The 27,295-nt window shown below is 24.7% G+C and overlaps 2 protein-coding genes across 2 annotated transcripts; one reads left to right on the top strand and one right to left on the bottom strand.

Annotated features, from left to right (window-relative positions):
• Positions 1–1,165: 1,165 nt before the first annotated feature.
• On the bottom strand, positions 1,166–2,540 carry LOC129613239 (WAS/WASL-interacting protein family member 1-like). The gene has a single exon (XM_055527223.1). The coding sequence runs from the start codon at positions 2,409–2,411 to the stop codon at positions 1,230–1,232; it is 1,182 nt and encodes a 393-aa protein (XP_055383198.1). The 5' UTR covers positions 2,412–2,540; the 3' UTR covers positions 1,166–1,229.
• A 2,579-nt stretch (positions 2,541–5,119) lies between these two features.
• LOC129613296 (uncharacterized) lies at positions 5,120–27,243 on the top strand. The gene is made up of 3 exons (XM_055527296.1): positions 5,120–5,168; positions 6,032–6,107; positions 26,913–27,243. Exons 1-3 carry the CDS (start codon positions 5,120–5,122, stop codon positions 27,241–27,243), a joined length of 456 nt encoding a protein of 151 aa, XP_055383271.1.
• Positions 27,244–27,295: the final 52 nt, after the last annotated feature.

The raw sequence follows: 27,295 nt of genomic DNA, 5'->3' as shown, positions 1-27,295 counted from the left end.
GGTATGTAGTAACCGGTTTGTAAAAAAATATGATTCAAATTTTTGTAATAAAATTTGGGAACTCGTTTTTTGTATTGAATGTATTTAATATAAATTTTATACAATTATTGTTGCGCGTATACCCGAATCTTTTTAGTAACATATAAATATTATTTATTGTTTAATAATTTTCTAAATAACTTAAATAGAATTAAATCTAATAAACACAATAAAAAAAGGTACACCTATAAATTATTTCTGGCATTGTACAAAATTCATATAAAATTTTAATTATATTTTATGCCGGTAAATATAGTCCGAAAATTTCAATTAAGTATTTTAAAACAGAAAAAAAATCATAGAAAAATGCATATCATAGTTAAGTGTCCAACTATACTGAGATTGCTTTAGGGGACGATGTAGTGGTCCAAGGTTTGCACGTTCGGGTTAAATACATGTAATTGAGGATATATTTTTTGTGTTATTTCATTTGCTTTTTATATTTTCTAACATTAATAAGTAGTTGGTAGCAGGCCTGAAAAACATATACAATCTTAATAGAAAGAAGGGTCCTTAGGATATACATTTCTATTAAAACGAGGGGGTTTTTGGAAAATGAACTTCATAAAGGTATAGATTTAGATACATTTACAAACATTAAGTATGTATGTATGTGGAAATTTAGCCTTGATTCAAATATAATTTATGTTTTGTGAAGGTTTTCGTCAATCCTTGTAATTCAATATACAAATAAGATTTATATAACGTAACCTTCATTCTAATTGTGCTGGCCTATAGTTTTTAGCAACAATTTTTATAATTATTCCTCATATGACTGCTAACAGCTTATATGTAATACCGTTATGAAATATAAGCTTGGTAACAAAACTCAATAACATAAAATTTAAAAAAAAATGTTAATGTTTGTTCAAGAAACACGCACGTGATATGCTCAAAAGAAAAAATATTATGTAAAATTTAACGTGAAAGTAAATAGTAAATCATATATTTAAAAGAAATTCACACCTTCTTTATTTCTATTCGTATTTATTTAGCTTACACATAGAAAATCAAAATTTTTTTGCACATTCTTATAATGTGTTTGTACGTATGTTAGACAATATGTTCTAAGTTAATACAAACAATTTTTTTATATATACTATTTGGTACAATGTTCTTATTTAAAAAAAAAAAAACGTGAAATTTTCAACAATTTCTAAAAGACTAGAGGGCAGTGATAAAATTTTTACTTAAAATAAACTTTTTTTCCATGCTAATAATTGTCCTAATGGATTACCACTGCTGTAACCATAGCCTCCAGCATATCCAGCGCCTGGTGCACCGTATGTTGTTGCAGGTGCTCTCCAACCTGATGTTGAAACTACAGCTCCATTATTAGCAACAGCTGGAGTTTGATAATAAATTTGTTGACGGTTTGTCCAACCGCTACTACCTGTTACTATCGGTGTACCATATTGCTGAGATGGAGCCCAACTCCCACTTGTGTATCCTCCGGTATATCCTCCGCCAGTTGCATAACCACCAGTAGCATATCTTGTACCTGTTGTATAACCACCACCTACTGTTGTGTATCCAATATTACTACCTGTATTACAGTCTTGTACTCCAGTACTATAACTTGGTGCCCAGCTAGTGCTAACTGATGGAGTAGCACCTATAACAGATCCAACACTAGGTTCATTTTCATAAACAGTTTCTGTTCTTATAGCTGGGGTTGGATTATAAACTGGTATTTGTTCAATTGATGGTGTTGATTGAATTGATGTTGTTACGGCTGGTAAAGTGCTTATTGTAGGTCTACTTACTTCAATATGTTGTTGAACAGGAATGGGAATTTGTTGAGGTTGTATTGGTACAGGAATTGGTGCTGGTTGTATAACTCTTTGTACTGGTGCTGGTTGTACATAAGTTGGTTGAGGTGCTGGTTGTATATAAGTCGGTTGTGGTGCTGGTGCACTTTGAATGTAAGTCGGTTGTTGTATTGGTGCACTTTGTACATATGATGGTTGGGGTGCAGGTGCTGGAACAACGATTACTTTAATTGTTTCTCCGCCACCATAACCATATCCACTTCCATATCCACTGCCATACCCTTGTGAATAAGATTGACCTTGATATACACCACCTTGTCGCCATCCCCCATTACCGACATATCCCTGTTGCCATCCTCCACCATTACCGTAACCTCCACCATATCCACTACCGTAACCTCCACCATATCCACCACCGTAACCTCCACCGTATCCTCCTCCTAAACCACCTTTAAGTCCACCTAAACCGCCTAATCCACCCCCTAGTCCACCACCAATACCACCTAATCCTCCTCCCAAACCAGCCAAAAGTAGACCTTTCTTTAAGAATGTGGCAGATGAAAAGGCAATTAATGCCATAAAACAAATTAAAATTCTCATTTTCAATGAATTTTTTTAAAATTAATTACTAATTTGATCCACTTATTATCTTTATTGGTAGCACTTTTTTATACCGGAGTTCAAGCAAAAAAAAAATCGATTAAGTATTTTGGTATTGAATTAAATGAAGGATCGATCGTAACTGATTTATGATATGAACACCCACTTGAATTTATATGAAAATTCTGTGATCCATATGCAAACAATGTTAATTCTTATTTTGATTTAACTCCCTTATGTACAAAAGTATAACTAGCAAAAAAAATAAAATATTATTATTAAATGTTTACGAAAATATGACATAACCGAGTTTTCAATCACATTTTATTTGTATATCTACCAGCAACAAATAGAAAAAAAAGTCTGTATCGGTAATAGAAAGACCTACTAAATCTCACTTGTTTTGCTTATTATTGTATTTTTTATTGTATTTATTAGTTTAAGACTAAATTTATTTTACTTTACATTGTAGGATTGGTACGCACATAAGATCTAAGTATGTAAATTTTCCAAAATAATAAGAAAGTAAACAAAAGAGAATGTATGTATACTTATATGCATATGTATGTAAAAATGTACAACTTAAACATAATGATGAGTCTATAATTCACACTTACTTACACTGACCTAGGAAATGATCTACACTATCGCCACATTTAATATTAGATATTAAACTAAAAATGAAGGACTTAAATTTTAAGTGACCATAAAAATAATTTCATATTTTCAGTCCTATTATAAATCCACCGCACTTTTTAATTACTCATTATAGTCATTACATTTAGAATAAATTGATACAATTTAATAATATTACAGTATAACGTTTGTCGTAATACTTAATCGGAAAATTTTCTTCTAAAATAATTCGCCTTAATGATATTTTAAAGCAATTTTTTTTAATTTATTCAAATTAAATCATGAAGAATTCTACCTAGTACAAAAAGAAATGTACTAGAAAGTAACGGCTCTTATTAAACGATATTTCAAATAAAATAAGAATAATTTCATTTACTCTTTAAATTTTGTTAAGTACGAGACAACTCAATTTATTTATATGCCGACATCTGCTTTGCAACACACCATAAATGGTCGCTCTAATCTAAAATTTTAATGTGATGGAATACTCAATGAATTTTGTTTACTTAAATACTTGAGTTAAATGAATAAGGTAGGTTTAGGCTTTATTTTATTTTTCTTCTTTTTTTTAATAAAGTAAATATAAATTTAAGATTTTGTAATCGAATTAATAATAATAATTCTGAAATGTTTGAATATTTGTTCGTAATCTATAAAATTTCAATTAAAATTAAAAAAAAAAATTATTATGTACTTAATATTCAATGTTCATAAAAGTAAAAAAATATCAATTATGAGAATCGTATTCAGCAGACGTACTGTAAGATGCTTTGAAAATACAAAAATTTTTCAAAGTTAATTCTGTAAGATGATTGCTATAAGTTAGTTGAAAATAATTTTGAAATTATTATATTTTTATGATGAACTAAAATTTTTACTGGTATTTATACGCAAGCATATTTTATTCAAAACTTAGTCAGGAAGCATAAATTATGCAAAATGTATCACTATAATGTCAAATATTTGCTACCACACATGCCATTAATTTTTGTGTATACATTATATGTGTAGGTATGTTCATGCGAATATTTAATAATTCATATGTACATATATAAACAATATTTAAGATATGATACTTGTACCGTTGTGCTTTGGAATCGAAACCGATTTTCAATTAATATTTCAATTGTAAATTTTAATGCAAATACAAGTAGGAAATGTCATACACGTATAATGTTAAGTAGCATAGAAATAATATTTTGAATTTGAGAATTTGAGAGAATTTTTATTTAAATTAGAAAATTTTCGAATCCAGATCTTTAGTACCGGTGTAAATGTATAATATTAATCTCAATTCATACCGCGACATCTGTATTTCATAAATTATTAATTTTGCAATTGGCTTCCAACGCAAATCCTTTGTGTTTCTATTTCCATACACTTTGATTTAATATTATTACAATTTGTATTTACAACAAATTATATACCTCAAATTTTCAAAAAAATCAAAGGATACTAGAGTTTTGTAATTAATATGGTTTAAAGCAATTTTAATTTTTTGTTTAAAAAATTGTAAATTCTATGACTGAATTCGTACTAGAAAGATTTAAATACACAAAATATTAAAATATTGTGTGATTAGATCTTTAAATAAGGAAACGATATCTCTGAGAAAATAAATTATTTTGCTCTGTAAGAATCAACAACGTTCAAGCAATTTTTGTTTTAGTTTATAATTAGATGTGTGTACATAAGTATAAATTTTAAAATAAAAATTTTACATCGAAAAATAATTAATTTTTAAAATTCAATTTGAATAATAATTTTTCCTATGTTAACGTCATGCTAATTGCCTATTTTAAATATTTTAATATTTGAATTTTGTTTAAAATATGAAAGTTCCTCAACATTAATGCTAACAAATAAATAAAATAATAATAAAATATTCCAATTGCTTGCTATTAAAAAAGTTGCCGTTAATAAAACCTGACACGCAATACATAATTATCGTTTTTAAACTGGTTTGTTTTGACATTTATATCTGTTAAAACCCTTAATATTTTGTTATTTTTTCTTAAACGTCAAATAATTTTTTAACGCAATAATATTTTTATGTTTTATTTGCATTTCTAATGGACATTGCCGATTCGCCAGATCAAAGCAAACGAAAAAAATTCTTCGGTAACTTTGGAATTTTTTTATGTTATTGTTAATAGTTTGAACTTTGACAGCGCTATCTCAAAAAGTATTGAACGCATTCCTTCCTAGGTGTGTTATATATAAAGTTCATCATTCTCGCCCTACAAAATTTGACATTGAAAACACTTTAGGTGGCATGCTTATTTTTAACAACCATTTACAAATCTTGTCAATAACCATTCTCTTCAATGAAAAACTAATAAGTAATAAATTAAATTGAAAAAAAATTAAAAAAAATTGAAAGACCAATTTTTCATTTTTAAATAGCATATTTCAAAATAATTTTCATTTTATTTTATCGGTTATTTAAATCACGATTAAGTAGGTAGAGGATTTTAGTTTAAAGGTATTTATTGTACTTAAAGTTTAAAAAATAATTTGTACAGTAAATTTGTATTTAAATGTAAATTAAAATCAATTATACATTCATACATACGTACGTACATAAATAATATATATTCTGGTAGTAAATGAAAAAAAAGACTAATCATAGATTATTACAGCAAACGATGCAGTCTCAGATTTTCGTTTTTATTATTTAGTATTTATGGTTTCTTTTGTTTTTTTTTTCTGGGCGGGTTACGATTTTTTTCTCAGTTTTATTCTTGATTTATGTTTTTATTGAAAATCACCATCGACAATATTATTATTATTGATAATTTTTTTAAATGTACTTGTTATACACAATTGAAACTACATTTGTAAGTAGACACCAAAAGTTTTTGCTCATATTGAATTTTCATGTTGGGTAATTTAAAAATTTTTATAATGAACTATTGTGATACAAAGTCGATTTAAATTTTAACAAAAATTTCATTTATTCTTTGTTTTTGCATAATTTAAAGAATTGAGTACAAAAAACAGAACAGAAACAGAAAATCAACAACAAGTCTTAAAATGCAAATCTGATTATCTAAAAGAGTAAAATATTGAAAGACGAAAGTAACACCGTAAAACGTCATTATTATTAAATACAAAGTTTAATTTTTATTACTTGAAAATTTCGGATTTTTTATATAAAGCATCAAAAAATGTGTAATAATCCTCGAAATGATTTTCGAACTATTTGAGCTGGGAAGGATTTCTTACTCAAATGCGATTTTGCAGGAAAGTCTACGTCTACCGGAATAAATGTGTGTAACTATTTGTCTCAATAACACTTCAGGCATAAAAATTTTGTAGAGTATTGTAAATAATATCCTTATATAATGGAATGAGCAGTATTGAATAATTTCCATTCACATAACAGTACAGAAGTTCCAAATTATATTACGAATAAAATTAAATTGCCCACTATTCCGTTATTAATTTTTAATAAATATAGTACAAAAATTTTAAAAGCTTATAGGTTCTTAATCCAGTTATTTTTAAATTCGTTTTAAATGGAAATATTAAAAGAAAATTTATACTGAAATTACTTTAATTCAAAAAGAAAAAAAAAAAAAAAACAATATAAAAAAAAATTGTGATTGCATTTGTGTATATTCAAAATTTTTTACTATAAAAAATATAGCGTGAACTTCTAAAGATGTTAGAAGTTGAAAATAAAATTTAATTAAAATTGAATTTTAAAAAACATCGTGAATCTAATAAAAAGGGTAAAGGGTATATCAATAAATTAATAATTTAATATATTTTTATTTTTTTTTAAGTTTGACAAAAGAAACATGAATAAAAGTAGTTGTTCTTTTCCAATGAAATTGCATGCAAAAATGAGGTATGCCGATCAGTTTCGCATGTCGAATTTTCAAAAGGAATGTGTTTTAAGTAAAATATATTGGTCTTTCACTTTAACTTACTTCCCAGTCGGTTTATCAGCTTTGGTTGACAGAATTTTTATTTAATTTTATCACAAAACTAATTTATTCATATAATGAGTTTTTTCATATTTAAATCAACAGTGATGAGTTGATTAATTTTTGTTAAACTTCATATATGTCAAGTTGTTGATGATTATTACATTAAGTGTAATTTAAAGATGTTCTTGAAATTTTATACATATATCAGCTTCATTCATTGTGAAGACTTCTCAGGATAGTCTAATTTAGGACACATAACTCACATTTAGGAATTTTAAACGAAAAAAATGTATCTGTATATCGCTTCGCAAAACATACAATTAAATTTTTATAAGCAATAACTAGGTACTCGTATACTTGTTTATAGCCACATTATACTTTACGGTATAGGTGCAAATTTTTAACTTTTACACTTTTTTATTTTAGATATCATGGAAATTGTAATAGAATTTTTTAAAACACGTACTAAAAATGCAATTTTTATTTAATTCTACGATTAGATGTTGTAAGGGATTATGATATAACAATGAAGAAAATTATGTAATTTATTGGATTGAGAAAATGTTCAATTATTATTTTTTGTTGTTTTTCTTTTCTATGTTCAATTTATGATTCGAAAAAAATGATTTACTATTAAAGTTTAACCTCGTTTAAATTAAATTAATTAATAAAAATGTATGTTAAATTAATTAAAAGCTTTAATATCTTTTTATTAGTAATTCTTATATGTATTTTTTATTTAAGTATGTCTGTATATTATTTATTAATTAAATACTATTATGCGGAATACTTACAATTATGACAATTAGAAATTTCATTTTAGAAATCACAAAGATATTTTAAACAAATCATAAACACATTTTAAATATAATTAATATTTAAATGGCTATTGAATTAATATAAAATATGGTTTTGAAATCTTTAATTTATTAATTTTGTAAAATCTGTAGGCATCATCAATTCATTTATCAATAATTAGCGCTTACCTTTAATATAAAATACATAATATACAGTGCCCAGTTCAGGTACTGATTTCACATAAGTAGGTACTTAATATTATGCTCAAAATTGTATGATTTCTGCACTTATATAATATGCAATACTTTAATGCACTAAAAAAAAATTAATAAATTTATATTAGATGGGTTAATGCACCACAGAACATAAACTTATGATTAATATTATCACATGACACATATGGCCATACTAGTCAACTTACAACAATATACATACTTATGTATAAAACTGCATACAACTTACATTATATGTGCATATTATGTAATTTACAATAGATATTTAAGATTATACTGGTAATTAACTACCTACATATAAACTTTTCTTCTATTTTATATTCTTAAAATATTAATGTAATTTTTTAGAAAGATTAATCACTTAAATAAATTATTAAACGCATGCTAAACATTGTATACATGTAATCTGGAAATAGGCCATCGTATTTACGTGAAAAATTTATAAATATTACAACACTAATACGTAAATAGTATGTAAGAATATAATAAGCAATATAAACACTTTTAAAAAATAATTAAATTAATTGCATAAAATGCATTATATCACATTTTATTTATTGTTTTAATGATAACAAAGTTCATACATACTTATATGAACACACAAAATAATTAAGATCAAAATATAACCCTTAAAATCACTATATGTGATGTACTCGTTTACCGTGAATTTTTATATTTAATTCATCATTTTAATTTTCACAAAAAAAAATAAATATGATGATGATAGTTATACTTAATATAAATCTGTTTTGGTAATATTATGCTTCAATGAAACTAATTCTTTTACACAATTTTTCAAAAAAAAAAAAAACGACCTTTTTGCATCATACAATATTGTGGATATAACAAATATACGTGTATATAGTATGTACTAAATGTTCAACTGATTTCATCATTGTGATTATGCAGAAAATATTATTATGAACAATAATCTAATATAAGTGTTAAGTACCTACACACTATTATTATATTCCTGCCCTTTTTTATGATTTAAAAAAATTCAATTATTGTAATATGCATTCGAATTCACAAATATTATGTTGCATGTACATACACGTATGTTTGTACATATGTGAAAGATTATTGGTAACTTGTTGAATTCATAAGTACACACAGTGCAAACATAAAAAAAATATTGTATAACATTTAATAATGTATGTACATATAGGTATGTTTTATCGTTATACATATTTGATTTTATTTGTGTCACACGCGAGATAAAGATTTTCTGTTTACTTGACATTGAATAAAGAAACTACCATCAAAGTGGTTTAAATAAATAGAAAAACGAAAAAAAAAAATAAAATCATAAAGTAAACATTTATGCTGTTTTTTTTTTGCTTTTGTTGTTCTTTTATAATTTTGTTGTGTTTTTCTTTTTTTTATAAATATTATGACGAGTTGAATAATAAAACCGTAGTAATACAATTAAACATAAAAATAAGACCATTGTGAATTTAAAAATTTTATATTTTTACAAGCTGGTAAATACCAGCTAAAATTTTATTTCATAAAAGATGATTGATAGGAATTAAGAAAGTTATTTTATTTTTTCAACAAAATTGTTTAATTTAGTATTTCAATTATCAGTCCGTCCCCGTGCGATTGTTTGTATGAATTTTGTTTACATAGCATTTTTAGTTTACGATTTAATTAATAAGATGCTTTCAACTTTTCTTTATCATCAATAAGATTAAAATTACAATATTAAAGAATAATATAAACAGAATACTTATCCGTTTGTAAGTAATTGTTATTGGTTAAATTGCTTAAGAAAATGTGCTGTTTTAAAAACCTTCATTTTGGTTTGAGTTTCTTTAAAAAGATTGTGTATGAGCAGAAAGTTTGTAATTAATTAACTTTATGAATACGGTAAATAAGTCAATTGTTGAATGAATTTTTTTGAACGAGAATGTTTAGCTCAATATTCTTAAGCATATGAATTTTTAATTAACGAAAACATAATAAAATTAATGCGGTATTATGCTAGATTTGACCCAGAGTCCTGTCGCACATAAATACCTGGTATAAACGCTTACAAATAGGATAAGTGAAATAAAGAAACAATTAGCCCTTCTAATATAAATTTATTTCAATTGACCTACATATATAAAAAGAGATTATGGTTAACCTTAAAGGCTGTACCTTTGCTGCTTTCCTAAATTTTTCAATGTAATTACCACTCAAAAATCAAAATGTTAATTAATTTATTGTTACTGCCATTACTACTGCTATTTAGACTCAAACTGTTATCTTCTTGCCTTTCGTACTTTTGTTTTTATCAGCGAATTCTTTTAGAATGAATTTTCATTTTCTTTTATTTTCTTTAAAAATAATAATTTTTTTTAGAAATTTGGAATATGGTCAACTAAAACATAAATTTAGAAAACCGGTCAGTACGATTTTTTTTACCAAAAACAGACGATACACAACGTATGTATGTTTGTGAATATATCAACTTAATAATTATGTAACTTTGTATGTATGTATATACATATGTATGTATTTCTTTAGCGATCATTGGATTTGCGTACTATTGTTATGCTTATAGAAATTATAATATTTGAATTTAAATAAAATTTTCACACCCATATTTTAAATTTTTTGAAATTATAATTTTAAAATTTTTTTTATTTTTCAATCACTTCTAGAATAAATTTACATAATTTACAAGTTCTCACCGGTAAGATAATTTTTGATTTTTACTTTTTAGCATAAATATGTATGTATTATGTATCCAGAAATATTAACACACACGTAATATAAATAAAGTATACCACACCACAAGTATACCACAATACCACATTCGTATAAATATGAATATATTATGTAAAATAAATTTATGTTGCGTTGTGTTGCCACATCCAAATTTTAAAAGTATGGCTAATTTTAGTCATGTGTCATTTGCAGAAATGAAATATGACTTAAAAGTTTCCGCCTCTAATTTAGAGATTCTTCTAAAATATGCAGCAAAAGGAAAAAACACCTTAGGTCCAAGTTATTGTTATGATAAAAAAGAGATTTATGGTTTTTAAATAGGTTTTAAATATATGAACTCATAGAATCTATGTCAATGTTAATATTTTTTAACAATTTTATTTTTGTTCAGCTTAGAAACTCTGATATGAGATTTCTTCTCGGTTAGGAAACGGAGATTTCGCTAAGTTATACGATCACTGAAAACTTATGCAAAGTCTATTTAGACGGTTTTTCTTCTTGCCACACAATATTGTATAGTTTTGGATATTTTGTAAGAAATTTCAATTTTTATTGATATTGTTTTATTTAATTTTAGCATACATATTTTTAAATTGAATTTTCCCGCTTCAAAATTTTTGTTACGATCATTGCTATAAAGAGAAGAAAATAATAGACAAGCTGAATTTACGTTTTTTGTATTTATGTATGTATGTAACAAATATGTATGTATGTATGTAGGTACACGAAATTCTATTTTTGAACTGTAAATTTTATTTTCAAGCTTAACATTTAAATATTTTGGTTTTTATGGTTAGAATTTGAAAATGTTCTAAAATATTTCAAGTAAAATTTTGATTAACACATTCGTGGCTTTGGAAATATTTTTAGTACGAAATTAAATATTAATAAAATAAATTAGCATATGTACATATTTATTGAAAATAAATTTTGAAACCGGAAGTCTTAAATACGTACATATATACATGCATTTAAATTTTTATATTTTTCAAGCTTATATATGTATATGTACATATGTATATCACTAATATATCACTAATGCTGGGTGGAAAGATTTAAATTGTTGTAAAGACAATGGTAGCATTTAAGTATGTGGTTTTCTGATTTTGAGTCCTTTACTTTAATTCATTAATTTGTCGAAATTTATCAAAATTAAAATCAATTATTTTATAATTATTTTATAACAAAATTTATCAAAATTGTTATCAATTTAGATAACAATGGAAATTTAGTGAGATTTATTAAATGTTTGTGGTGTGTCGAAACCCAATATGAGGATATAGTTTAAAAATTCTTTCTAATTATTTGAGAAGTTCTTTAAGAGGTTCTTTGAATTCTTCCAGTTCTTCTTTGAATATTATTTACAGTTTGTGATATCACGCGATTGTTAATGCGTTTTTATATGTCAACACCGATTATTTAATCGCTCTTGCTTGTTTGCGTGCAATGGTTATAAAATCATATTGCTAAAAAATTTACTTCGTTTACGTTTATTCCAAGAAATCTTTGTTGCTACAATTAAAAAGAAAGTGCCCTTAGCGTATTAAATAAATTATTACAAAATAAATCTCTTACAAAACCTTCATTTCACAAAAATTATTCATCCTGTTATGTTGCAAAACAGTTAAAAATTAAAGAAAACTATAATATGTACTTAAAATTAACAAATTCATGTTGGAATTTAAACTAGGTCAAGGATTATATGTGAAAGGTGTAATTTTCGATTGTAACAAATTGTTATTATGACAATCCTAAATTTTCAATTGTATTTAAGCTTGCTGATAACGCCCTTAATAAATTGATAGTATTAAGATGATGAACAGTACGTGTTTATTGTTGACTGTTTTTAGATGAAAGAAAAGTGATTATTTTTGATATAATTCTCAATTTTTTCTTATCAAAGCAAGGAATATTGATGATTTAAATAGAATCATCACAATAAATTTTGTATCTTTAAATCTGCTAAACCCGATAAATGAAAAAGTTTTGAGATAAAATTATCAGAACTAAATTAAATTTCTCTTTCAATCGATAATTTCATATTTATTTCTTAATGCTCTTTCATAAATAATGTTTACTTTCATTTATAACAATCTTTTAAAGCACGCGCTTAATTTTTTATGATTAAGTGTATTATAACAATATATAAATAACTATACATATAAAGAGATACATACATATAAAGAGATAAATAAAGGTATTTTGTAATAATTAACAAGTTCAAAAGTTGAATAAGAAGAAGAAACAAAAAGTTCATAATTTAAATAATAACATAAAATAACAATAAGTTAATATGGACTCACTTGATTAACAAGTAACATAGCCGTTTTAGCGATGACGGAAAAATAAATAAAATATTTCGTTGGAAATAAAAGTAAGCAATGGGCATGGGGAGAAAATAAAAAAATTCAAAATAAATAAAAACAAATGTCAAGATAAAATTTTGGCGCAATTATTTTGACACGAGATATCACAAAATTATTTAATCGTTTATAACTTAAATTTAGCCCGATTATTCATAAAATTATTTAATTACAGATACTATATATCATTATGAAAATAAAATACCATTAAGTAGAACGATTTCCGCGATGAAATATCAGAGTTCTTATAGAATACACATATCTAAATAGGACTGCCCAGAATCAAGCGAAATTACTGCCGCAAATTTCACATTCGGCGGTAATAGCGTAAATTTATACTTTACCGCTTGCGGTTTTCTTTGACATTATCTGTTTCTATGTGTGTAACATAATATGCAAAAGACTGTGGAATTGTTTTTGCCGCTCCTCTCTTGTTTTAGATTAAGAATGGAAATCGTCCACTGTTGCCGGATTAATTTAATAATCCGGCAATAGTTTTCTGTTAACCTATATGAATAATTCAAATAAATTAGGTTAATGCTTCGGAACATATAAAAACTCAGTAAGCTGAAAGTTTGCAGAACTGAAGAATGAAACAGAAAACAAATGCTAAACCTACTATTTTAAAATGGATTTGAGTGGAAACTACCCGAACGAAAGCTTTTAAAAATGGAAGAGTTAAATCAAAGACTTTAAAATTACTGTATTTTTAAAGTCTTTGGTTAAATGCAATTAAATATAATAGTGTATAATTTACTGACTACATTGCATCCAATAATGTCGTGAGACCACGTTGAAATTTTAACAAAATACTCATTTCATTGATGGAATTGCACAAAAAACTCTTTCAGTGTTACATCGGCCTCAAGATGCATCAAATGCGTTAACCTGTTTACCTCTCCTTAACTTTGGTTGAATCATTTATTTTTCTCGAACAAATAAAGAACTAATGTAAAAACTACGATTGAGTGTTGTATTAATTTAATGTTAGTGTTTTAAGTAATGAAGAACACCTTATGCTTATTCCACACCTTATTAAAGCCAGTAAGAGTTAAAAATATCTACTAATATGGGTTAAGTTTAGCAATACATTAAAAAATTTACATATAGATAAACGGATATAGCACATTTATATGGATGAAAATTCATTTTAAATAAACCAAATATGAAAATAAAAGTTCAAAAATTGGGTTGGAAATATCACGAGAATTTAAAAAAAAAAATATTTTATGTAAATTTTGAGAATTTTTTTTTTTGCTTAAAATCCTGTTTTATATAAAACCTACATAATTTCTTCTATATTATTATTTAAAATATTTTTTATTCTGAATTTAAAAGGTGGATAAATTTTAATAATATTAGAATAAAAACAATAATAATTATATGTTTGCATATTTTTAAAACCAATCATTTTTTTTTGAACTTTTTTAATTATGAACACAGCTATCAAAATAAAAGTAAAAAAGTCAAATATTCATTTGACATAAAAAAGCAAACTTTAAAAAATGTGTAAACGTTTTAATTTTTTTCCAGTACTTATTTAATTTTTCAAAAAATTCTCACACATTTTGTCGTCAAAACAAGTTTTTTTGAACAATATTCAGCAAAAATTTAAGTGACAAAGTAAAATTAGAATGTAAAAGAGGTGCAAGCTTCATATATATTTAAAATTAAAGGAACTTTTAACAAGATAACTGCCGGATTTTGAAGAACTTATGAGAATTTACGAGTATTAATTCAATGCTGTATGGAAATTATGTATGGCTTGTAATCAAGATAATGATAGATCAGTTATAACAAATGCAAGCATTTAATTTTTATATTAATTGTGTAACAAAATACAAAGTTCGTGCATGATTAATTGGATTTTCATATTCAAGCTGAACTTTTAAAATTTCAATCCTCTTTTCGTATTTTATATAAAACGATTGATTTGTCGAAAATAAAGTGTGGACTAAAAAATACCGCTGAATGAATGGTTCAAATCAGAAGGAAAATCTCCAAATATATGAGGTAAAAATAGTTAGAACTTTAGATTTTTTGATATAAATAAGTTTGGACAAAATAGACTGAAAAAATCTAAGCGCCTTGAATTAATCCTTAGTTTTTTAAAACTTTTTCAAATAGTACTTACATATTTTTTACGCTATATTATTCTAAAAGGCTTTCACATTTACACAAATTTGTTTTCTAACATGTGCTTGGTAGAGATTTTTGAAATTAAATAATCTTTGAATTATAATAATACATGATAATAATGAAAAGCAAAACATGATAGTAATATTAGTCATTATCTATTTCTGAACCAATGTCAATTCAATTTAAAGATTTTTTATTTTGGTAATTTGTGAAGCGTAAATATTGAGATTTATGCTCCGTTAAAATCATTCTTTTCAAGAATAATTTTAATTACATACTTTAATAGTTCCATTTTTTTAATTGTCTTTGATCTATAGTCTTAAATGCTTCGTAGACATACATATTGGAACAAATTTTCAATTAAAGCTGCTCAATTTTAACTTAAAAAATATTCAATTAGGTAAGTACGTTAGGTACATACCTAGTTAATATTTAGTTTAATTGTTTAGGTGGGTATACCTAGTATATACACTTAGTTAAATAGTTAGTTTAATTGTTCAATAATGCATAAATGAATTCAGAAATATTTTGTATTAATTGAACAAAATATTAAATATTAATTAATTTTTAATAAATTATACTTTTAATTATTTGTTTAATAAATAAATTAATTTATTAAATTGACTCTTTTAAGTTAATGCAAACCATCATAACTCTACTCATGCTTGCACAATAAAATGAAAAATTATTAAATTTTAAAAAGTTCTGATATTTACTTCCTAGATAAACGTACTTACACCTGTATGTAGTTTTTTATGAAAACTGCCAAAAAACACATGATTAAGATTTTAAATAATTAATTTATTAATATTTTCCTACTAATATGACAGATAATTATGGAAATGAACTGAGAAAAAAACATACACATATGAATTGGGTGTTAATTGAAAATAAACGCACCAGAACAACTTTTTTATTTTTTTGTTTTCGTTTTCTTAAGACTATAAAAAGTTTGCCAAGTAAAATGAACCGTGAAATTGAATATTCAAAGACAAAATCAAAATTGAAAAAAAAAAATTTTAATACAATACAACTAAAAGTAGCAAACAATGAGAATCCCAGACGATATGCAGTATTGGGGAATAACAATTTCAAAATTTGATCTGGAGAGCGAACAAAAACCCAAAATGCAAGAGTAATCACATGCTAATAAAATAATTAATAAAACCGCTGTGCGTAAAATGTATTAACAGATTTGATTAAAAAAGAGCACCGTAGCTTTATAAAGAGCTGTTAGAGATATTTAGAAAGTTACAGCCCGGTTTTTATTAGATATAGTTACATTGGACGTTGAAATCAATTTCCTATAATAAATTTAGAATTTTTGTGTTTAAATACTTAGATATTCACATAAAATAGCGTTTTTCTAAAAAAAGTTTTTACTCGTTTTATTATAATGTTTGTTCTTAAGAAAATCGTAGGATTTTAGGATTGTTGAACTAAATTTTATTTTATTTAGAATTTAGTTTTACAAATATTTCCTAGGTTTTCTTTAAATCTTCAGATTTAATTTTTCTAAAACTACCAATTTTCATTTAGTTAATTTGGTCTCATCAACACAATTTGTTTATCTAACCTAAAACTATACTATAAATATTGTTTAATAAATTCACCAGAGTTAATAAACTTGAAATTTCAATGATAATAACTTTACTTTGGAGTGTAAAAGCAAACTATATTATTTAAGCTTTTTAGCACTTTAAAATCGTGAATATAATTAAAAGGAAACTAAACTTTATGATAATTTTTTCCCCTACAGGAATATTTATATTAATAAAAAATTAAGGTGTAAAATACATTTTAGTCATCTGTTAAGTTGAAATTATGAAAAAAAAAAAAAATTGGTAAATTTTCATGATCACAATTTACAATCTTTATATTTTAATAAAAGAAAAAAGTACAATAATTTTCAGTTTTTTTGTGAATGTAAGATTTTTCATTGATCATTTTAATTTTATTCTTGAATATGAACTTTGTTTGGTAATAAAAACAGAAAACCATTCACAGCATCTCATAAATGATCAAATCGTGTATATGCATAAATGATTTTTCCTAAATAAACCAATTTTTTATAGCTGAAATGAAGAGAATGAATTGAATATATAAAATAAATGTCATATTCTTTTAAAAATTACTTTATATAACTTATGTACTTTAGTTTAATTTCTGAGCAAATCTTTAATTAATTGTTAAATTTTGCATATAGTAAATCGTATTAAGTTGTTGGTTAACTTTCGATTTTAATCAGACGTAGGTTTTATTATTTATGTAAACTTGAATTGTTTTACACTTTAAACATTCAAATTTATGTAAATTCATTTATAAAAACAAAAAATTAATTAAAATTTGTATTAAAAATCCATATATATGTGAATAATTAAAATTTTTCAATGATATTTTACATATTTTTGGATAAAAATTTTAAATTAAAATTGATTTTTCGTTTAGTTATTAATAATATGATTAAATAACTAATATTCTTGATCAGCAATAAGGAAATGATTTACTAGATAAAATAGTAATATTAATTTTATTATTGTGATATATACATATATATGAACCCTTATATACTGTACCTGTACTACGCATGATGGAGAAGATTGTAAAGAGATATACATGTACATTATGCTGGTGTTTATGCAAATTTTCTATTTGATATCCCGAAACACGAAATTCTGAATTCAGAAATTCTAAAATTTGTTAACTGGTAAACGATGGACTGCAGCGTATACATATGTATAATGTCTCCTCACGTGCTTTTATGGATATCAATTGAGTTGAAATGAATTTTTTCTTGATCCTTATTTTCAAACATATTGCCTATTGTGTAGATTCAAAAATATTCCTTTTTTAGTTGTTTATTTAAATGAATTTATCAAAGAGAAAGAAAAAGAAAATAATTAGCTAAGGTTACATTTGTTAATTTCGTTATATAAAACATTTTCATATAAAGATCTGCACCGTTTTCCGAATGAATTTTTTATCTTGTTTACAAATAAAATAATTAATTATTCAAAATTTTTGTAATATAAATCCAAAAACATAGAATTGAATTACATAGACATTAATTATGTACGTACAACTTCTGTTGTTTTGCATTTGATTCAATTATTAATTTTACAATTATTATAGTTAAATTATTTTTTTAATTTTATATGAACTTACATTATGTACTTAACGCGTAACATCCTTAAAAAAATATTTCAAGAAATTTCAATGTCAACCTCATTTTCATTCTATGAATTTAAAATTAAATTATTATAATTTTTCTACCCATATTAAGTAACACACAACATACGTATGAACGATATCGAATTGTTCAGGAATATTAATAAAAATATTTTGTAATAAAAGAAGCACCCGGTGTGGTGTGTCAATGAAATTCGAAAGGAAAATTCATGATTTGCAATAATGCATAAATAAATAATGACTGCAATAACAGACAAGAGAAGACCAAAAAACAAACCAAATAAAAAAAAAACAGAAATAATAATAAAATTTTATTTTTTTTTTTATTTTAAAATCAAAATATTAAACAAGTTTTGAGTTAATTACATTGTAATTTATAAGCATTGATTATTTTTGATGATGCATTAAGGGAATTTCGATATTATGATTTTTTGAACCAATTTTTAACCTTGCTTTATTATTGTGTGTGTGTGTGTTTTGTGTACCATAATAAGATCGAATAATGTGTGTTGTTGGTGGTTAAAAAAAAGATCAAACAAAAACATAAAAAGTTTTTTTTATTGTAAATGGCGTTAAAAACAATAATAAAGCGGTAAAAGTTTTTTGTAATCCTATTTGAATCAAAATGACATTGAATTTAATTTTAAAATTAAGAAAAAAATTGTAATATTTTTTTCATATTTCTTAAAGTGTAATTATTATAATATTGACACATTATGCAATTACTTTATATTGAATATTTTATTTAATTAGAAAGGGATTAATTATTCAGTATAAAGTTCTTCGCATATTTAATGCAATTTGTACAATTTTGTTGAATTCGAACCGATTGAAAGTTCGGTCGAACCGAATTCCACAAAAATTTATATCTCCGTTTACTTCAAGAATGAGACTGTTTGATCAACTTTTGGAATATGTCACGAAATGGATCCTTTACTACGGCATTTACATATTTGGTCATATACAGAGAAATAGTCAACCAATTTACTTGAAATTTCTATTTAAAATTTGGATATTAAACAATAAACCAGTAAATTTTTTGGTTATATCAATATATCGAAAACAGAACTTTCACTAAAGGACGATTTATTTAATCATATTATAGGGACTAATTGATGTAATTCTCAGATTTTTTTTTTTATTATGTGTATGTCAGTTAAATGATTAAAGGAAACGGAACTACTGTAAAACGTACAGCAAAATATCAAAAATCAATATAAAAATAGATATCACCCTTCGAAAAATTCAAAATATGAATCGACACGAAAAAATAATAATGGGGGATATGCTCCCTTTTAGTGCATATTTCCAATTTATTGGTACTAATTTTTCGTAATCGCTCAATGTTCAACATATTTTTTCTTATTTCTCGGGAAATATACCTGATAGAATAAAGATAGTGAATCTTAAAATTTGTTAAATTTTTCTTTCATATCATAATCAGTGCCATATTTAGTTTTGTTTGAGTGCAAATTTAAAAAAAAAACTTTTTCTTTTAATAATGATTTACTTATTTTCACAGACCAATAATGTCTAACCTTTTTCAATGAGTGAAAAGTGATCTGCATTTTGATATCGAAAATATGGGGCACAAATCTTATGAATAACAATGCGATAATACGAAATACATGAACACTAAATGGTATGCAATTAACGGCAGCCAGACTTAGTCAAATTTCTTATATGATACTCTTCTCTATGCGAACCGTAACAAAATATCGAATATCTCCTACCTAATGCGTTAAATAATTATGTCAATAATGTGTTTTTCGATTAAAGTTCAAATAAATCTTAAAAAGTTTCATTTGTATATTTCTTATCTAAACATAATATAAATCGATTTTGTAGCACTTCATAAAATTTATTACAATTCTGGCACTTTATAGTGAATTCGCTTTGTTTTAAATTAAATGCTTCAATTCATTTTATGTATAAATGGGGAATTAGCTACCAGAAAACAATTTATTTGTAATAATGTAGAAACGTTAAACATAGACTCAAAACTGCTCGTTAAAAACCAATAAAAATTTGCATTTATTGTTTTCAATTGCTTTTAATTCTATAATGGGTCAATAACATTTAAGGATAATTAAAGGTTTTGATATTTTTTAAAAAAATACGTTTTCTTTTTAATTAACGTTTTAAACTGGGAAATTAATAATGATTTGATTATGAATTATAAGTTTCTTTTATTTTAACGAATTATACATTAGAAGATTAACCAATTTTGAATTAGATTATTAGAAATTAGGTAATAAATTTGCAACTAGCAAAATGCGACATTCTTTTTTTCTTTAGTATAGGAGAATAAATTTTAATTTTATTTTATTTTTGAATGTTTCTCGAAAAGAGCCAGTCGCCACAAAGAAAATTTAACATTTCAAATTAAATTTTTTTTTTTTTATTGATGACAATATTCAGACTATGAACATACATAGTCATATCCAAATTGAAAGTTTAGTGCAACAACCTTTAGTTTTGTAGATTCTTATTAAACAGCCGTTTTTGTCATAATATAAATATTATTGACTCCGGCAATGAATTGATTTTAAGCCAGGGTTATTCCAAAGACCTGACATTTTTTTCCTTTTTATAGTTTTACATTTATAAATACAGTGTTAGCCAGCAAGTATTCTTACAACGTGACTCAAGATTTTAATCAAATTCATTATAATTTTTTTTTTTCTTTTACTTAATTTTAATCAAATGGTAATGTTAAATGATTTGGAAATATAAAAAATTTAAATATATTTTGTTATTTTATTCACTTTTATGTATACAAATTTGGATTTCAAGAAGGTCAAGATCATAACTAAAATTATGATTAGATTTTTCTTCTTTAACTTTTTAAACATAAAACCACAACAACTCAAATACAATTTTCTTAATTCATTTGTTTTTCCACGAACTCATTTGTTTCCTTGAATAAAATATCATAATTAAGTTTTGACGGATTTTCAATTCATTATTTTAAATATTATATGCGTCATATAGATGATTAGGCAAAAAACCCACAAACAACAAATGAAAAACACTTCATCTAAAATCCTAATTTACTAATTGAATAATGGTGTTTTTTCTTTTGAGTGCGATTGAGTTTTGAGTCTCAAATTTTAAAAGTGTTTATATATGGTTGCTTTTTATATTTTGTACTTACTCTTAATTAAAGGTACATTAAGTAAATTGCTATTATTTTTGATTTCCTTATGATTAAAAACTTTAATAATGAGATTTTTTTATTCTAAAGGTACTACCAAAATATTGGAGCATTTGACTGATTTTTTACAAAATGCTTTATTAGAAAATTAAAACGAGAGTGAAGTTTTTGTGTTCAGCGTATAGAAAATAATTAAACAATTTAATTTTTTTCGGGGTTTTAAAATTATAAATTTAATTCAATTATTGGAGTCGCAATTATATAGAGAAACTTGATTAGTGTATTTGCTTTTTACTGTTCTATTTAAATGCTTTAATTATAACGTGGAATGTACATAATATTTTGGTAAAATGAACGCGATATGTAAAGAAAGTGAATGTCAATGAACCTTTTTGCACAAAAAAAAACAAAAAAAAACAGAAAAGAAACTAAATGTGTGTCGAAATTAATGAAAAGAATTGGAAATTTAGTCCGATGGGAGAGTCTTTTTTCATTATGTAACTGGACGCTATTAGTTATTTCAAGTCCGTTTTGTTATGATTGTGATTTTATTTTTTGCTTTTTAATACAAGAAAAATATCTCAGAAGGTGATCTACATTATGTGCAATAAAAATTAGCAGAAAAAAAGGAAAAACCGTTTAAAAATATTTTTTTTTCTTTTCCCAGCTGCCACACTTGAAATTAAGAAAAAAAAAATAAAAGCAAAAACCACAAAGGTTTTTGTTTTGTTTTGCATCTTTTAGTGTAAGATTATTGTTTTGGTTTTTAATACATGATGTAGATCGCTATGTAATCATGAACAACGACATGTTGTTGTAAACAATATAAAAGGTTTATGATGCCATTTATATTTTAAATTTTCTTTGTATTTTGGATGAATTATTTAACATAGGATTTATGTTAAAAATTGACAGTGTTCTTCACGTTGTTTTCTACATTAATTGCTTATCAGATTTCTTCTATGGATTACTTATTTGATCTAATCGATTGTCATTGAAATACACAACCATGAAAGCATACCATTATCTATTTCATTCATCAAAGACTACATCTTCTTTTATACTTCTTCTCGTCCTTGTCAAGCTTCACTTACAGCATTTATATTCCTAAAAATGCAATTTTTTGATTATATTTATTAGTAGCGAAAGCACAAATATATTTTTTAACTTCCGAAAATGTAGAAAAATTTTTGACTTGCTCTTCTTACTGCTAAATTAAGTGTTATTAGTTTTAAATCTGTTTTTGTTTCCGCATATCCGTCGATGCTCTTAGTTTATTTCTTATAGACGGTAAGTACAGCAAAAGTTTATGAGATTTTGATTGTTTGTGGAAATTAGTAAATTTTAATAAAATCAGAGCAATATTTTTTTCGACACTCTTCAAAATAAATTCCAAGTTTTCCACAAAACAATAGCAAAATTCCAGTTTGTTATTTTTTCAAAATTGTGCATTCTTAAATGTAATTATTTCTCTTAATTAACCGATATAGATGCCGAACTCGGTATAATTTTTCTTAAAATCTTCTAATAATTTCTAATCTCCTAATAATTTTTGTTGTCATCCTAAACGTATGCAATAATTATTAATTTAGAATTAATTTAAAATTATTTATCTATGATTAGAATAATAAGTAGAAGATTCTTTTTTAAAAAAGTACTTTCACTTGTTTATGAGAAATGTACTACTTACTTTACAAACCATATGGACCTTATCCGAATTTATTTCGTTTAAATGACAAAAGTAATTAATTCAAGGGAATATTTAAATTATTACCATCTTATATTTGCCGCCGAAAATCTGAAAATTTTCAAAAAAATAAAATAAAAAATTAATGTAATTAGTCTAAAGATGCCAAATTTAATTAAATGAGAGATTTACTTTTTCCTACGTATAAGATGATTTTGTAAATAATCATTACAAAATTAGATAAGGATTAAAAGTAGTTTTTTTAAATATCAAAATAAATCTGAAATCATTGAACAACTCTTACACAATTCTTCAATATAAAATTTTCTAATATCACGTTTATTTCTTATTTTTTTTTCTGCGATTTTATTATTGATGTACAATATTGCATATTACGCGTGTACAAAGCCACTTAGAGACATACATACATACATACATAATTGAAAATTCAAAATCCTGATCGATATTAATTAAAAATTGGTAGCTTATAAAATTTATGAAATTTTTTTTTTTATATTTATATTTAACATTTCGCGTACAGTATGTTTTATGATGTTTATTCAAGCAAAATGAAAGAAAAAAAAACAAAAAACAAAAATTATTTGTAATTCAAGTTTTGATCGTAGTTTGCATAATGGTTATTACTGGAAAATTTTATTTGATAAATGTTTTTTTTTATAATATTTGATATACATACATGTACATAGGATAGTGGGATAAGTTGTATAACAAACATGTTAAAACTAAGTGTACTTAGTTATAGTTTAAATTGATATAGTATATTTAAAAATAATAATTATGAATATAGATTTTATATAGCATTTGCAAAAATTTTCACTTGGTAAATAATTGCCGCATAAGTTTTGAATATGGTAATTTGATATTCCCTAATATCAAATTTTATTTAAAGAATTTGAAAATTATGTGTTGTAAATATTTTTAAAAACCAGTAATTTTTTTTTTTTAATAATTATAACATCGAAAAATGTTGAATAATTAATGTGAATTAAATGGATATAGAAGGTATGCTGTTTTGACGAAAAGATTTTAAAGATTACTTTAATTAAAGATGATCATAAATTAAATTGTTGAATAATTCAAATGTGTATGTAGAAGAATTATTGCAATATTTCCATATGTTCTACATATAAGAGAATAAATCTAACTATCAAATTCAACAAGGAACCTGCAACAGAAACAAATTTTAGTAATATGTAATATATATTTTGTGATATAAATTTTGTCTTACCAGTCGTAAGTGCCCTCGGAATATGTTTGGTGAATTTGTTGGCTCCATTTCAAAAATTTAATGCGAATAATAAACCATGCAAAAGAAATATTAAAATCTTTGAAATTTAAGTCTATATTTAAATTTTGTCTCCTGAAAAATAGAATTTCCATACAAAATGGCGTTTACTACGCCAGAATCGTTCAAAGTGTTGTCCTTAAAAGAATCGCTTCTGTTGTAATGCATATTTCGAACAGTATGTACTTGTAAAATTTCATTAATTATTGTCAATAAGGATATTAAAGAATACATTGTGCAGATCGAATTACAAGAATTTTCATCAACTTTCATAGATATTACGTTTTCTCGCAATAGATCAATTCACTCATATGAATTTGTAATTTCTTCCTTCAAAGAAATATCCTGTAAAAAATTGTTGCTTTTTATAAACATCTGAGTAAAATTTTTAGAGTTATAATGCAAAGCAATATTTGATTTTTTTTAAACCAAAATTTAATGTTTTATACGAAAACAGGACAAATTTAATGGTTTAGAATTTTATTAATACCAAAAATTAAATAATTTTTAATAACGTTATCTTTTGAATATTAAAATTATTACTATAATTTTATAATATATTAAGTACCTTTGGGTTAACTAGTTCAACTGTTAATGTATATGTATGTACATAAATTATGTGTATACAAACGCATATTACAATATTTCTTCTTATTCCTATCAGGGTTGCCGTTTTGCGATATTTTTTTTTGTGCCTCAAAAACTGAAAGAATCTTTCTCAATTTGGTTCATTTTTTAGGAAATTTTTTTTACCACATATCAACCACCATTATACCACATATCATTTGGTAACTTTAGCAGTAGGGACATTTTTTTTTGAATATTCGGTATACATAATTTTTTTTATGTAATATAACACACACAAAACTCTTCTTACATTTTCAAAACTCACCCATTCTTTTTGTAAGATTTGAGATTTAAGGTGTCACTGGCTGATCATCATATATGCTGTGTAACTTTAATTTCTTGTCGAATAAATTACTTTTTCTTTCACCTTTGAAATGGTGTACAAATTTTGTTCTGACTGGCAACCCTATCTTATAAATTTTATAACAATATTGATTTTCTTAATTTTTTGTTGTTGTCATCATTACTTACTATTATACAATTTTGTTTGGTTTTTCTTTATTTTTTGCTTTTGTGAATCATTTGCCTGTCCGAATTATTATGTATGCCTTTGTATGTATGTATATTTGTTACTGTCTTCTTTTTTTCTTTTTTCAATAATGTTCCAGCTTTTTGATGTTAAAATGTTTACCAATAACAATTATTGTCTTATCATATGCAATGCAACAAAATAATAAGAATAATCATGAGTGAGACAATAACGAAAAATGAGAAGCAACAAAAACAAAAAGATCAAAAACCCAAAAAGCATAAAAACAGCAATAAGTTGCAATAACATTAATTTAAAGTGAGTTCGATTACTCAGCTGAACTTTAATTATGTCTATATATATATATGGTAATGTATGTATGTATGTATATACATAGGTACTTTTTATTGCTTATTTACTAGTGAATTCTTTGTGATACATAAAATATACATACTTACTTACTATACTCTTTGATTAAAACTATATTTTGAATATAGGAGGATAGCGATGAATGAATTTAAGTGGCGTTTTCGTTTATGTTACAATTTATCCCTTCTTGGGTTTTTTGTTTTGTTTATAAATGTTTTTATAATAACGTATAAGAAGTTTTACTTTCGAATTTTTAATTTTCATATTCATTATTGTTTTTATTATTATTATATTTCTTATTTTATGTCAGAAGGCCTTCTATATATTAAATTTTGTTATTATACTCTGTACTGTACTGTAAATGTACAATATTATGCCAGTTATAATGTATTTGTTATTTTCTACTACTAAACTTTATTAATGAAACAATGAAAATAACGAAAAACAACAACAAAGTCATCTATAAACTGTGTACGATAACAACAATTACAACAACAATTATAATGCAACAGAAACAAAAAAAACAACATTAAAGAATTGTTAATATTAATTTCGAGTTTCCGTTGTAATGAAATTAAAAGTAAAATGCGAGCAATCTTTGCCAATTCTCATGTAATATGGCAAAAAAAAAAAAAATAAAAAATAAAAAAAAAATTTGTTTTTTTGCAAATGATTTTTTATTTTCTATAATTTTTTTTTTTTTATTTTTTCTTACTGTTTCAATTTTCAATTTTTCATATAAAAAGCGAGAACAAATTTTAAGAAGTTATCAGTTCAATTTGACACATCAAATACAACTATCATAATTTAATTAAAAAAAAAAATCTCAAATTTTTAATATTCAAAATGAAATTCTTCATCGTTTTATTAAGTTTTATTGCTGCAGCATCAGCTGGATATTTACATGGTGGTTCAGCTGTCGGCTTATATAGTGGTGGACATGGTCTTGGCCATGGTGGTTATTCATCACTTGGTGGACACGGTTATGGATTAGGTTCATATAGTCATGGCTTAGGACATGGTTTAGGTTATAGCAGCTATGGACATGGATATCATGGTGGATATGGTGGACATGGTCTTGGTTATGGTGGATACGGTCATGGTGGATATGGTCATGGTGGATATGGTCGTGTTGTAAGAGTTGGATATGGTGGACATGGTCATGGTGGATATGGTGGATATGGTCATGGCGGTTGGTGGTAAATAAAATCAAAAAAAAATTTTTTTTTTTTGATTTTTTATTTATTTATAAAAT

This window comes from Condylostylus longicornis, unplaced genomic scaffold, assembly GCF_029603195.1.
Source record: "Condylostylus longicornis isolate FDR11 unplaced genomic scaffold, ASM2960319v2 ptg000081l, whole genome shotgun sequence".
NCBI lineage: Eukaryota > Metazoa > Arthropoda > Insecta > Diptera > Dolichopodidae > Condylostylus > Condylostylus longicornis.
The sequence above is the reverse complement of the archived record's forward strand: the minus strand, read 5'-3'. Positions and strand labels throughout refer to the sequence as shown.

Coding starts and splice junctions, on each gene's coding strand:
- LOC129613239 (XM_055527223.1), bottom strand. CDS start 2,411: ATGAGAATTTTAATTTGTTTTATGGCATTAATTGCCTTTTCATCTGCC.
- LOC129613296 (XM_055527296.1), top strand. CDS start 5,120: ATGGACATTGCCGATTCGCCAGATCAAAGCAAACGAAAAAAATTCTTC. Junction 5,169..6,031: donor CAAACGAAAAAAATTCTTCG/GTAACTTTGGAA, acceptor CATAATTTAAAG/AATTGAGTACAAAAAACAGA. Junction 6,108..26,912: donor AAATCTGATTATCTAAAAGA/GTAAAATATTGA, acceptor CGTTTTATTAAG/TTTTATTGCTGCAGCATCAG.